At 37.8% G+C, this 14,764-nt stretch overlaps 1 protein-coding gene across 2 annotated transcripts in view; it reads left to right on the forward strand.

Moving 5' to 3' along the window:
- TBC1D19 (TBC1 domain family, member 19) overlaps positions 1 to 14,764 on the forward strand; it is a 128,314-nt gene that overhangs the window by 95,018 nt on the left and 18,532 nt on the right. For both annotated transcript variants that reach the window (XM_012664191.1, XM_012664193.1), the window contains 2 exons: positions 1,902 to 1,946; positions 14,491 to 14,523. In XM_012664191.1, the coding sequence (XP_012519645.1) occupies positions 1,902 to 1,946; positions 14,491 to 14,523 (78 nt within the window). The remainder of the gene's footprint in view (positions 1 to 1,901; positions 1,947 to 14,490; positions 14,524 to 14,764) is intronic.

Consider the following 14,764-nt stretch of genomic DNA (forward strand, 5'->3'; position numbering starts at 1 on the left):
AGCGGTTCCCAGAAGCAGCATTTCAAGTTACCCTTCACTGTCTTCCTAGTTTGCTCTCTCTATTGCTGTTTTTGTTATATCTGCTGACTTTTCTTTTCTAACTATGAATTTATTACGTGGATTTGCTTTTTCTACTTCTGTTTTTTACCTTATATATTCTTTCTCTCAAAATGTTCCACCACACTTAAAATTTTGATATGATGATATGCTATTAGCTCTGTTTTTTAGTGCTTTCTTCTCTTTATCAGTGGCTGCCTATAAGATATCACTATTTCAATATCCTGCCATCACCTGAAAACTAACTTTCGGTGAAAGCTCTTCCCACCTTCTCTTTTTTACTAAGTGGTGAATACCCAGCACTGAAAGCTCAGACCCCCTTGTGTATGGTCATTCTGCAGTTTCCATGAAAAAAGAAACTATCCTGTATTTCCTAAGTCTGACCTACCTGCTGATTGCTCCAACCCCACCCTAGGACAAGCCACATTACCTTGTGCTGGAGTCAGACTCCCCCCAACTTAGGGCTCTCTTAGTTGCATTGCTTCTAAATCAAATTTACGTAAACCTTTGTTTTTTTTAACATCATCTGCTGAAAAACTGATTGTAGAACTTAATATCTAATGGGCTCACCTCTAAACTCAGCCAGGATTTTAAGGCCCTCAATCAGTTGCTACTGTCTTAACCTAGCTAACTTTGCTTCCATGATTATTCCACAATACCCCATATTCATTCTAGCCTCCATATGTTCCCTGCATGTGGAAGGCTTTCCACTCCTCCACCCCAAAATCATAGGTCCTTGTGGAACTAGCCTGTACCCTCCTCATGTCCACAAAGCTATCAGCTATCATCAATTTTCCTCTCCTCTCAATTTCCTTTTTTTTCTTTTTTTTTAGAGACAGGATCTTAAATACCTGAAGCCTGTGCCAGAAAAGTTAGCACATATACCCTAACATTTCATGGTTTCATCTGGATTATAACCATATGGTTGAGGGACCATATCTTATATTTATTCTGTTCACCTCTCAGCACCTAGTTCAGTAGTCAACTTTAATCTGTCATCTATTTTTCGTTATTCCGTTCTCTCCTCACAAGATCAGTCCTGTTGTCTTCACCCTAACCTGAACCGCTCATTCTTAGTCTTCATCTCCTCTCTGTCACCACCCCTTAACAAGAACAAAAAATATATATTTTTAATTAAAGATGTTATTTTAAAGCCCACTGCAAGAATGCATGTGACTTGTCTATAGACTCACAGGTATTAGAAAAACTGTCCAGATAAAAACTATCTAAAGATACTCAGTGAAAAGTGGGGAAAAAACTAAGAACCTTAACGGTTTTGAGGGAAAGCTACTTTTTAAAACTCTGTTAAACATTTGATTATAGTGAATATACTTTACTTTTCTGGGACAATTCTGATTTCAAATATTTAGTCCCATTCTTATATGAACTGTTTTGGGATTCAGAAAATATGACCACCATACAGTTAAAGACATTTGATTTTTAACTTATCAGCACATTTCATAAAAACTAATGTAGTATTGCAAATTTGGAGCTTGCATTAATGAATAGATTAGAATTATTTATAATTAGCAAAACAATTCTGTGCATATAAACAGATGTTTCTCTTAAGTACTTAAGGAGCTCGAAAGTATTTATTCTTTTGATTATTTTGTATCACTTCCTTTGTACTTAAGTTTATATTGTTGACTTTAATTGATGAAAGAGTTTGCTAATATCAAAAGATTGTATAGTAAATTTTCAAATTAATTCCATATCATGAAATGAAGTAAGATTGATTTATAGTAGTTTTAAAAATTCCATTAATTTTTAGTGTATTCACAGAATAAGTTGGTTTTTCAAGATTTATTTTACTTAATCATTGAAACTCCGGTTTTCTCTTATAGGAAAACTGGGACTAGAAGAATATGCTGTCTTTTATCCACCAAATGGTAAGAGTAATGCTATTGCTTCCTCTAGTGGGAAATAGGAAAATTACAACTTTTATAATAGGACTGTGACTTGCTTATTCTCTATCTTTAAATGGATAATCATTTATTACCTAAAATAAACCTTCCATAGAATGTATACTTTAATGAATTTTTCACATTTGTGTTAGGTTTGTGCTAAATTATGCATACCCTCTCTGGTTCTTCTGGGGACTATTAGTAAATTTGTGAGAAAGCTGAGTAGGCTTAGGTGTCTAAGTTCAGGGCACTTAGTTTTCCTGTGAAGAATACTAACTAGACCAACTAGAACCTTCCATTTGGCTTTATTGGAGCAGTGCTTTAGTCACTTGAGTGGATTCCCTTGTGTTACATTTTATTGTTCTCATAAATTGACCATTATGGTATTTATTATATAAAGATAATATAAACACGTATCACTGAAATAATCTATTTTAACGATATAAAGTGATCAAATATATAATGACCTCATTAGGTATTAATATTAAATATTCCTTTGAGACTTATTAGATTTTTAAGATACGCTTCTTGGAAAAGCAATATATAGCAGTCCTTATTATCATAATATTAAGTTGCATCCTGAAGAAGTTCTTTTACTCCAGCAGAGTTAAGAACATGGGCTTTGTAATCCAGCAGACCTGGGTTCAGATCCCAGTTCTGCCAGCTCACCTTATGACCTTGGGTAAGTTACATGACTTCTCTGAACTTCAGATTCATCATCTGTAGTAGCGTGTGGATACTAGATTAAATGAGATATGGTATATAAAACAGCACAGTGTCTGACATATAGTGAGTCCTCCGAAAATGTTATAAGTGTGTTTAGCTTTATTGACCGCTGTGTCTGAAACTCATACTTGGCTTTGGCTTTCATGGCACTGTTGCCTCCCTGTGCCTCTCAGTGTGGTGACTCAGTTTCTTTCATGGGCCATCTGCCTCTGGGTCTCTCTTTAAACATCTCACCCTTGTTCTGCTGCTCTTCTCTTTTCACGCTTTTTGCTAAGGGCTTCCATCTACTTTCATGGTTTTATCTATCTGTTAATTACTCCATAAAATTTATATCTGACCTCTCCCATAATTACCTCAAACTTAATATGTCCCAACCTGAACTCACTATTTATCTTCCTCTGCCTACCCTCCAAAAGAAATGAAAAACAAAAACCAAACTAAATTTAAAACAAAACACCTATTCCTATCTCAGTTAATTGCATTATCATCTACACAGTAATTCAAGGCCTAAAACCTGATAGTCATCCTAGATTTCTCTCAGTCTTGTACCTACTTCATCTGTTAAGTCACCAAGGCCTTCCAATTTTATCGTCCAAATACATCTGGGACCCTCTCTTTCCCACCATCACTGCTGCCCTGCCCTCTTTCAGGCTTTACTGTCTCTAGCTTATTAATTGCAACTACCCTCTGATTGATCTCTCCCCAGTCTTTTCTAGTTTTGCTCTGTCTTTTACACTGCTATCTGACTTATACATCTAAAATGAAAATCTGAAAATTGCCATTTTTCTCAAGGTTTTCTTAATGGCTCCACATCTCTTAACAAGTAACATTCAAGCTCCTCCGCGTGACATAAGAGGAGCTCTGGAGTCTGACCCTGTAGAGTCTACCTCCAAGCTTCATTGCTCACCATTTCCCATCATTGTTTTTTAATCACAGTAATATCAAACTGTTTATTCTTTACACACATAGCTTCATGCTCTCACAAGAGCACTGTGCTGCTTCCTGCCTCTCAATAGCTCTCCTGTTCCCATGCCTAGAATAGCCCATCAAACCTTTCTTCACTTGAGTGTCGTCAAGGCTCAGTTTAGGCATGATCCTCTTTGGGAAGCTTTCCCTGAGTTCCCGGGTTACGGGTTACGTTGAGGGCCCTTCCTCTAGACCCCCACCTGGTGTGAAAAACTTTGGCATCTCTAACTATATTATCTTGATGTTTTTGTTTATACTTTATCTTCCCCTCTAAACTGCAACCTTCTTGAGGTTCAGGACCATATCATTCATTTTTATTCCCCCAGTATGTAGCATGTAGTAGAAGTGTAATGAGTATTTAGGGTATTTGTTTGAACTAAATTAGAGGCTTCCTAATTTGTTTTTTTTTTTTTATTTCAGCATATTATGGGGGTACAGATGTTTAGGTTACGTATGTTGCCCTTGCCCCCCCTCCCCCCCAAGTCCGAGTTTCAAATATGTCCATCCTTCGAGTGGTGCGCATTGCACTCTTTGTGCATGAAAATAGTCCCCTCCTCCCCCTCCCCCCTGCCCAACATCCAGTAGATGTTATTCTTATATGTGAGGCTTCCTAATTTTAACTTTATATATAACCATCGTTACATCTATCACTCACCCCAGAAACTTAATTTTCTGATAACTTTTTATATTTGCCTAAGAAACAGGAAATAAGAAAAACATAAAATACCTCTGAATAGCCCAAAGAGATGTCCATGGACTCAAGTGCCTTTTCTCTATTCAGAGGAGAGCTTTTTCAACTTAGTTTAGAACATATTATTTCTTACTTAACACATATGTCTAGAAATGTGGTTTACACTTTTTATGCCCTCTGCAAAAATAGAAGTATGGAAAGAGGCTGATACGGATATGAAAAATTACCAACAATGGTGAGAAGCGAAAACCAGAGACTTCACAAAGAAAAATATAAAAACTATAAAACAGCATAGAAGAGCACTCCAGCAAATCATTCTGGGACCATTTTATGTAAAAGCCATAACCCTATTCCCTTTAAAAAAGCTATCATTAGGTTGTGTAGCATATTATAATTTAAGATCTTTATAATGAGCTCAAGACACTAAAAAAAATATTACTGTAATCATAACCATAACCGTAGTCATAGCAGTAGCAACTGACAGTTTTTGAGCAGTACTATATACCAGACGGTGTGTTAAGTACATTACGTGTATTAACTGATTTAGTCCTCATTAACTGATCAATACATAAAATGTATTAGATTTAGTCCTTATTAACTGATTAATACATGTAATGTAATTAACTGATTTAGTCCTTACAAGAAGCCTATGAGGTAGGTACTAACGTTTATAGTTAAAGAAACTCAGACACACGATGTTAACTTGCCCGGCTGGTGAGAGACAAAGCCCAGCTTTGAACCCAAGCTGTCTGGCCTCAGAAGCAGTATTTTTACTACCATGCCCTACTGCCTCAGAAAATGTTACTGAGCTCATTGTAGTGTCTTTTGGAAGAAAAGAAAGTGGCCAATATATTGAAAAAGTAAAAGATATATGTAATAGGTTCTAGAAAGATTTTCATTCAGAGTAAAAGTAGTTTAATCCTTGATGAGATAGGCCCACAGCTGTTCATAAATTTAATTCTACAGAATCATTTCTTCTTTCAGGTTGTTTTAGAACTTACCAGAATCAGGGAGGATTCTTTTCTCTGGACAATGATTCTGAAGTTGCAGAACAAGGAGAGACAAAATCCAGTCAGTTGACTGTCCCATTTTTTTCACCTAAGGCATTACTAAGCAACTACCCTGCTTTGAACCTCTGCCAAAGACAGTGTTACTTTGAAATCTCAAGGACGCCTTGACCAGTACCACCACCAAAACCGGCCTGGCTTTCTTGGTCTCAGGGGACCAATGGAGAGGTTTGCCCACAGCTCACTGTCACACTTCTCAGTCCCTGACCAGGTCAGTGCTTACAGGGGGGCAGGAGGTTTTCTCACCATCCCCCCAATAGACACACACGTGTGATTACCTTCCCTAGGATGGAAATGACAGGCACAGTGACATGAGGCATTCTACTGTCTCACTTCATTTGGGGCATCATCAATAGATAGCCTTTCTCTAACAGAGGCATTAAACAGCTGGTGAGCAAAATTTCTGAGGTGAGGGAGATTTCTCACAGAAATTTTATAAGCTTTTTGTGATTTTTTTTCTTTGTTTAACATGTATAAATCATCTGTATTCATTTGATAAATATTTATCTAGCCCCGTTATGGCTCACTGTTTTAGATGGGTGATCCACAGTATACAACACAAATAAAGTACTTGCTGCCAAGGAGCTTACATTCTAGTAAGGGAAACATATAATAAATAAACACATAAATAATGAAAATAACTTCAGAGAGTGATAAAGTGAACAATGAAAGAGAACAGAAATTGTAGTGAGTTGGGATGGATGTGGCTCTCTTAGATAAAGTAGTCAAAAGAGGTGCCTCTGAGGAGGTAAAATATCAGCAAAGACCAGAGTATGTGGAGTGAGCCTTGCGAAGAAGTGAGTGAAAAGCATTCCAGAGGGAGTGCACAGCATGTCTGAAGGCCAAAGGCAGGAACAAGCTTGATGGTTTGAAGAACATCAAGAAGGCCAGTGTGACTGGTGATGGTGAGCAAAGCATAGGCTGATCCAAGGTGATGTACAAGAGGTAGACAGGGCCAGGTCAGTTAGGAAGATAGTTGATATGAAGTCTTGTCTGGGCTGGGTGCACTGGCTCCCACCTATAATCCCTGCACTTTGGGAGGCTGAGGCAGGAGGATCATTTAAGGCCTGGGCAATATAGCAAGCCCCCGTCTCTACAAAAAGTTAAAAAATTAGCTGAATGTGGTGGTGTACTCCCATAGACCCAGCTACTCAGGAGGGTGAGGCAGGAGGATCACTTGAAGCCCCTGAGTTTGAGGCTATAGTAAGTTATGATCATGCCATTGCACTCCAGCCTGGGCAACAGAGCAAGACTCCTTCTCTTAAAAAAAAAAATTAATAATAAAGTCGTGTCTAGTAAGTCCAATGTCTGAATTTCCTCAGGGACAGTTTCTGTTAATTTCTTTTTTTCCTGTGAATGGGCTATACTTTCTTATTTCTTTTGCATGCCTAGTAATTTTTTCATTGTTGAAAATCGGGGATCTAGAACATCATAATGTGGTATCTCTGTAAATCAGATTCTGCCCCCTTCCTCAGAATTTGTTGCTGTTGCTTATTGTGGATTATAGTTGTGTATTTGTTTAGTGACTTTTCTAAACTATTTTAATAAAGCTTGTATTCTTTGTCTTGTGTGCCCACTGAAGTCTTTGTTTCATTAGATTAATGGTCAGCAAGTGATTTGATAGAGATTTTTTTTAAACATCTGAAACCAAAAATAAAAAATAAAAAACACTCTCCTGGTCTTTGCAGATTGGCAGGGTGTTGGGGCACTCCTTCAAGACTTAGCCAAGCCATTTACAACCCTACCTTATCCTTCACTTCCTGCTTGCACAGAGCCTAAAAGTCAGCCAAGGTGAAAGCCTGTAAGGTCTTCTCAGGTCTCTTCTAGATTCCCCTTCATACACAGATGCTTTGCAGAATCTGTATCCTCCCATGTAGCTCCTTCTCCAGCCTCTTCCTTTCCAGGCTTTTCAGTCAGTCTACTATTTGACTCATCTTTTATGCCTTCTCCCAGGTAACTGCAGCTAGTATATATTTTCCTTTAAATGCTTTTGACAAACGTCTCCTGACAGGCCACTTGAATCCTAAGAAAGGTCTGAGATGAGGCAGGTGAAACAAAGGCAAGCTCCTGAGCCAGTCCCTCAGGTAGCTACCAGATAGGTCAAAATACACAATCGCAATTTTTTGATACAAGATCCCTTTGGTACCAGCAAGCTGCACCGGGAGTGTGGGCCACTGTCTTCATGTCTGCTGTCAAGTTGGGGAGTAGGGGATGGTAGGCAGGTAAATGAGAATACCATACTGCACTCTACCAAAATTCTTTCTTCATTAAGCATTCCCCTGGTTGTTGTAAGTTTTTTCTTAGGTTCAAGAGTTCAAAATAGTTGATTCTAACAGTTCTTGCCAGTTTAACTATTGCTTTAGTGGAGGGATGGAGTTTGGGAGTTCCCTACCCCAATCTTCTCAGTAACATCTCTCTTCCAATTGCTGACTGATACTTTTAAAAGATTATCCTGACTACTGCGTAGCATAACAGTGTCACTAGAATGTAAGCTTCAAGAGAACAAGGACCTTAATAGTTTTGATGACCAACATGTCTAGCACCTAGAATCATGCATGTAAAGTCTGTGCTCAGTAAACATTGTGGAATGAATGAGGAATGAACATAGAATACAGAGGAATAAGAATAGAAGCAAGGAGACCAGACTCACAGGAAAAATACACACAGATCTGACAGAGACTGAATTATAAGCGATAAGCAACCATCATAATTTGCTAATACCGTTTGTTACCTACAAGACAGGAGAAAATAATTAATTGCTGGTGAACATTGGGTAGGGGAGTTTCAAGACTCTAAAGCAGTGATTCCCAACCAAGGACAATTCCCTCAACACTCACTCAGACACACACACACACACACACAGAGACACACACAAACATACACCAGGGAGCATTTGGCAATGTCTGAAGACATTTTTGGCTGTCACAATCAGGGGAGGGATGATTATAAACATCCTACAGTGCACAGGACATCCCCTTACAACAAAGATTAGGAAAGGCGCTTAGAAGAAATAATGAAAATATATCATCTTAAATCTTTCTGCAGGCGTCAGGTTGATAAATAGCAATGTATGTTGTCATCGATATTGAATAAATTTAAAACATCTCATATTCCAAAATTCATTTGAAGTGTAACTTTAGACACAAATTGAAAATCTCATTAAAATTTTATTTAAAGTATGATTTTTAGGTTTATATTTAAATATGGTTATGTTTGGATGTTTTGGGAAATTTTAACTACTGAAATAAAAGTAACAAAGTCATAAGTCCGAAGTTCATATTCAGAAAGATAATGGAATAGCTAGAAAAGAATTTAACCATTGTCCTGATCTCTACTTTTACTGACCTGTAGACTATATGTGGAATGAAAATAAACAGAGGAAGTGACTGTTTCAACAGATGAATTAAATAAACTGTGCTGAGTAATCCCAAATGAAAGAGTGCAAGAATTTGCTTTCAACTGGGGTGAAGTTGAAGTCAATCAGACGTGAGAGTTATAGTATAAGTACTCATAGAGACAGTGAGGAAATGAAGGGAAAATATTTAATGAGTGCAAAGCATGTTAATATCGGGTATTTTCTGAGTCATATTTACTATTTATAGCTCATCTGGTTCCAGATTTATTTTTGTTGACAGCGTTTACCATTCTGAACTTCTTCAAAGGCATGTTAAATAATCACTTTATAAAGTTGCTCATATTGAATAGAATAGGCAATTAATATTCTAGACTTTCTTAGGTGCATAAGGGAAGGCTAGGGTCTTAAAATAATCTTCATAGCAGATTTGTAGAACTCTAAGGACAGATACGAGATGTGTCCCAAGCATCCTGATGCCTGTTGCAAGCACACTGTTGGGAGATAGCCAAGTGAATGAAACTTGACCTCTGAAAGACTAAAGTGATGAGAGGCAAAGGAAAGGATTTTGAAAAACTAGCCAAGAACATGACAACCTAAGATCAAAGAAATTCGCTAGGTAGTATGCACCCTAGAGTGTTAATGGATTCTTCACTGCTTCTTACGGCTCCTCCTTCCGTTTGCCAGAATTTGACTTGGTTCTTCTTGGACACAGTGAACTGTGTAGCCTTTTTTGGAGCCATAATCTCTGGCTAATCTTGGCTAAGATGAAGTGTACACTTATCTAGTACTGATAAAAAAAGATTTTCTCAGGTTTAAACTGATTCTTAAATGTGGTACTCCCCTCCTGCGAGCATAAAATTGCTGCAGGTTGTTGAGCATCTGCTGTGCTCTAAACACTGTACCGGTGCACTTTAAGTACATCAACTCGTTCATGTTTTAGTACAACCCAGTGAAGTTGATCTTGTTTATCTGTTTTCAGAAATGAAAATAGAGATTCAGTGAGGGTTGGTAACATGCCCAGAGTCACACAGGATTCGAATTCATGTCTGTATGACTTCACTGGTCATTTATTCATTCAACATTGAGTTACTGAGAGCCTCCTATCCTGTATCTTAATTACTTATTCATAAATGAATTTTATACTTTAATATTTTGTTTACAAGGCTTGATTATATTTATAAATCCTCTAATTTCCATCATTAAATAACATATATTGATTTCTATCACTTGTAGAAGATACCGTGCTGGGTGCTGAAGTTAATACACAGTATGAAATGTGGTCCTTGCTTCAAATAGCTTGTCACCTAGCTACTTAGAAAGCAGCTATAGATTTCAGAACTTGGGAGAAATGTAGTAAAAGTGTGATGAACGTGAGGCCTCTTAATCCTTGAATCTCTTTTTGCTGCTTGGCAGTTCACTCAGTCATTCATTGTAAGCTTCCTTATTAAAAGTGCCTTGTCCTGAATGGGGTGTTCCTCCACTTAGCAGATCCTAATAAAAGTTTGTAGAAGATGAAAACAACAGTAATAAGGGCTTCCTTTCTGACTAAAATCTCCAACTGCCTATCAGGAGGGGGTTCCACCAAAGAGAACTTGCAGGGCCTGGAAGCTCGCTTAGGAGCCTTTGGGCTGAGAATTTCAGGGTCCTGGGTAGCTAGGGTGTGGTCTGAAAGGAGAGGCATGGGTTGTGGTAAGGGGTACAGCCAGAGGAGGGCCAGAGCAGGGCCCTCAGCTCAAGCCTTCCTGCCTAAGTCTAAGAGCAGTTTTGGATGAGGAAACAGGTTAAGTAACCTACCTAAGTGTACACAGGTAAAAAGTGGCAGAGCCAGAATTGCGCAATTTGTCTAGGCACACAGAGAAGGAGTACCTCAATCAGGGCAAGTCAGCTGATAGAGAGTACTGATTGAGGAATTGCTTGGGGGTGGGGAGGTCGGGGCTGTTGGGGAGACCTTCCTAGGAGGAGTGCTGTTAAAAATGTTGGAAGTGTGGGGCAGGGACTGGGCTGGAGGTAGAGGAGAGCCTTGCCTATGCCCTGAGGCCGAAGGGGTAGCAATGAATTTGGCAGGATTAGAATTGTGCTTGTGGGGTAGAGAGGAGGAATGAAGATCGAAGAGTTAAGTAGTCATTATACAAAAGGGACAGGAAAGGGACGTAATCACATTTAGGTGGAAGGACTGAGGGAGAACTAGAGAGCAAATATGACTTCTTGTCTGAATGACTAAGAAGGCGATGAGTCATTTACAGCAATAGGGAGTCCAGAAGGAGACTCAGGATACTGGGCTTTTATAATTGGGATTATGGGTTAATAATGAGAATACTGGTAGAGGGAGAGAGAAAACAAGTATGGCAGAGTTTTGGAGGGCAGCTATATTTAAGGAGTGGCCAGAAGAGAGAACCAGACAGAAACAGAACAAACTTAAAAAACTGAACAACAGAAGTTTCTCAGAGACAAGGAACCTGATCTGCATAGTGTCATCAGTGCCTGGTCAGCACGAGTTTGAGAAGGAGCCTTCAGTTGCTGTGAGTCCGTTAAGTACAGCACACAAAGAGAGGAGACCCTGGATTTAGCAGCCAGAAGTCAGGGTCATAGGGATGAAAAATAGTTTGCAAGCATTTGAGGGTATATAATGAAGAAGTAAAGGGAATGAATGTAGACAGTTAAAAAAAAAACAAACTAAGCTTGGCTTTGAGAAAAAGAGAGATTAGAGGTTTGACAGGAAAGTAGTGCCGGGAATAAAATGGACTTTTTATTATTATTATTATTTTTACTATTACTGTGATATGTGAGGATATTTATACTTTCCTTGGCTGAAAGGATGCAGTGAAATAGGAGAAGCTGTCATAAGACTTACCCACCCCTTGCCTGTGTCCTGCCACTATCCACCTTAAGACCAGCTGTGCGCAGTAAACTCGCCCTGTTTCTGACAGTCACTGTGTGAAGCCCAGGGCTTCCACGTCACCCTTCTCAGGCGACTCTCCCATCTGTGCTTCGATGGCTCTTTGGTCAGTGAGGCCTACTCCGCCCTCCTCAAGCCTTGTCCTCCCCATGCTCCTTCTCGTTGTTATTTTTCTTTGTAGCACTTACCACTATCTGAAATATATTCACTTGTTTTTACTGTGATTTTTTTGCCCTAATAAAGAGGCAGCTCCCTCTTTTAGAAGAGTGTCTGGCAGAGGGTAGAGGCTCAGCATGCATTTGCTGCAGGGTGCACACAAAGCAGGTGGAGGGGATCATTCACAGGGCAGGGTCCCAAAGCAGGGGTGGCAAACTTTCCGTGTAACCGGCCAGAAGGTAAATATTTTAAGTTTTGCTGGACACTAACAATCCCTGTCTCATATTATTCTTTGTTGTCTTTGTAAATAATCCTTTAAAAATGTAAAAGCCATTCTTAGCTCACAGGCAGCAATTAAGCCGCAGACCTATGGCTTGCCAACCACTGTGAAAGTGAAGGAAACAGGATTTAGAGCACAGGTGAAGATGTTGGATGAAAAAGAAAAGGGATCTGTCTTCCTTTGAGACTGCCAGTGAGAAAACAGGTGAAATGTAAAGAACAAGCAAATGAGAGGGTTCATGTCAGTGGCATCAGCCTCCTAGTGAAGGCGAAGCGAGGTCTGCAAGCAAGTGTTAAACACCTGAAGGGCAGGAAAGTTTTGAAAGAACAGAATGGCTAATCAAATCGAGAGGAATAAGAAAATTGATAAACAACACAAGATTCAGCCAAAGTTGCACAGCATGAATCTGTGCTAGAAGACTAGGGAAAAGGGTGATCCTGAGAATTATAGCTTGTGAAGCTCTGCTGCACAAAATTCTGAAGATGATTTGCCTGGCATACCAGTTCAGAATAGTGATTGATTTTCCTCATACTATTTTTTATAACTTTGCTTCTAGAAACAACAAAGAAATATGAACTAATTTGTGAATGATAATAATAATTAACATTTATTAATAGTAAATATCCTATGGTATAACCGTTATCTCATTAATGATATTATATAAGTTCTAGCATTATCTCCAATTTACAGATGAGGAAACTAAAGCTTAGAGAAGTTAAAAAACTTACCCAAAGGCACACAAAGCTCTTAAAAGTGACAGAGCCAGATGAACCCAACCAAATCTGTCTGACACCCAGTCCATGCTCTTAACCTATCGCAATAGGGTGCTGATTAATAAATTGATATCAGTGTGGAAGGAGGTCTCCAGTAACAATTCCTGTCCTCTGTCTTGGTGAGCATTTTTATATTGCTTTAGGTGAGGACATAGAGAGTATACTTATCAAAATTTTCAGTAACGCGGGACCAGGAAGAATAGGTAATACATTAGATAAGAGAAAGAGAATCCAGGATTATCTCCAATTGGAATGGATCACCAAAGAAGAAATGTAATGGAGATAAAAATATAATCCTTTACTTAGGTCCAGAAACAACTGCTCAAGTGCACTATCTAAGCTGTGGGGCGTGTAGAGAAGAAAAATGCTTAGAGGTTTTAGTCACCTCACTTTAAGGACTGTGGTGAACTGTAGCTTGTCCAGAGGAAAATGAAATAGGGAAGCTATTCAAGACTACTTCATCTGGGGAAAAATTAAAGAAATGTATAAAGTCTTGAAGCAAAAAATCCTGATGGTGGTATTTCTTTAAGTTTTTATATATGAATAGGAGATAAATTAGACTTGTTCTATATGACCTTTGTGATTGGAACTGGGACTAATAAGTAGGGATTACAGGGAGCCAGAGTTTGAGTCAGTATGAGAAATAACTCTTCCAAAATTAAACCCATTCAAAATTGTAATTGTTAGCTTTGGACATGAATGCATCCCCTATTGCTGGATGTGTTTTAAACTAAGACTGAACTAATTGTTTATTAGAACTTACTCTAGATGACCTCTTACAGTCCCTGCCAACACTAAGTTTTACCTCCAAACATATCAGATGAATAAAGCATTTCTATCCTATGTTTCAGAAAAGTAAACTCAGCTTTCGTCTATGCTGTTTGCAACATGATTTTGTACAGTGTTGACTATATAATGGTATATATTATAGAACTTGTGTTTTGAACCTAACCTGTACAAATTCTAATTTTTACTTAGAATGTAACAAGATGTTTAATACACCAAGTTAATCTTTGAGTATTTCTTTGAAAAGGATATATACTTTACTTATATATAATTCTTGCCAAAGATTATGCTGAATTTGTACTGTATTCCTGCCAATATTTCTTCTAAGCCATGTCCCATGATTAATTTTTAGTAAGTTTAGTAAACACCTGTGGTGTTTTCTGGAAAGTGATGTTTTCAAGAAGTGCCTTGAAAAGCTCACTTATCTTTTAACAGATTAGATTCTAATAGACAGAGTGAAGTTGTTTTAGGAGGGACATATTCTATTTGACTTTCTAAGGCCATTATAACTCTTAAACTTAATTCTGTGACCTATCTTATTATGTTTTTGTCCTGTTTTTGTATACATATATTCAAAGTTTTGATTTTTCATTATTATCAATAGAAAGTTAACTGGATATATGTTTGAAAGCCTCTTATTTGCTTTTCTGAAGGTATTAAAATATTTATTTTTATCACTAAGTCTTTCTGACATTCATGAACAAAGTTGAAGCAAAAAATAGAAAGCCTTTCTATTTTTATTTTTAATCCTTTAAAGTTTTCCTAATAATCAGTAATACTACTAATAATCCATACTATTACTTATTGAAAATAAATGCTTTTTTATTTTTTAGGTGTTATCCCTTTTCATGGATTTTCAATGTATGGTAAGTTGGGCTCTAAAATCATTATGTTATACACAATAAAAACATACAGTGTTATCTGTCAATTTAAAAAAAAATAACTGACAGCTATAGTTGTTTTCACATAGTAAGATAATAAAAGAAAAAATAAAGTAAAATGCATACTAGCCCTCCATAGGTTTTTAATACACTTTAGAAACTTAAACATAAAAATTATACTTTATGTCAAATCACCCACAAGTTACTGTGAACATTTTTAAACATC

The sequence above is a fragment of the Propithecus coquereli genome, unplaced genomic scaffold (assembly GCF_000956105.1).
Source record: "Propithecus coquereli isolate 6110/MARCELLA unplaced genomic scaffold, Pcoq_1.0 Scaffold87, whole genome shotgun sequence".
Taxonomy (NCBI): domain Eukaryota; kingdom Metazoa; phylum Chordata; class Mammalia; order Primates; family Indriidae; genus Propithecus; species Propithecus coquereli.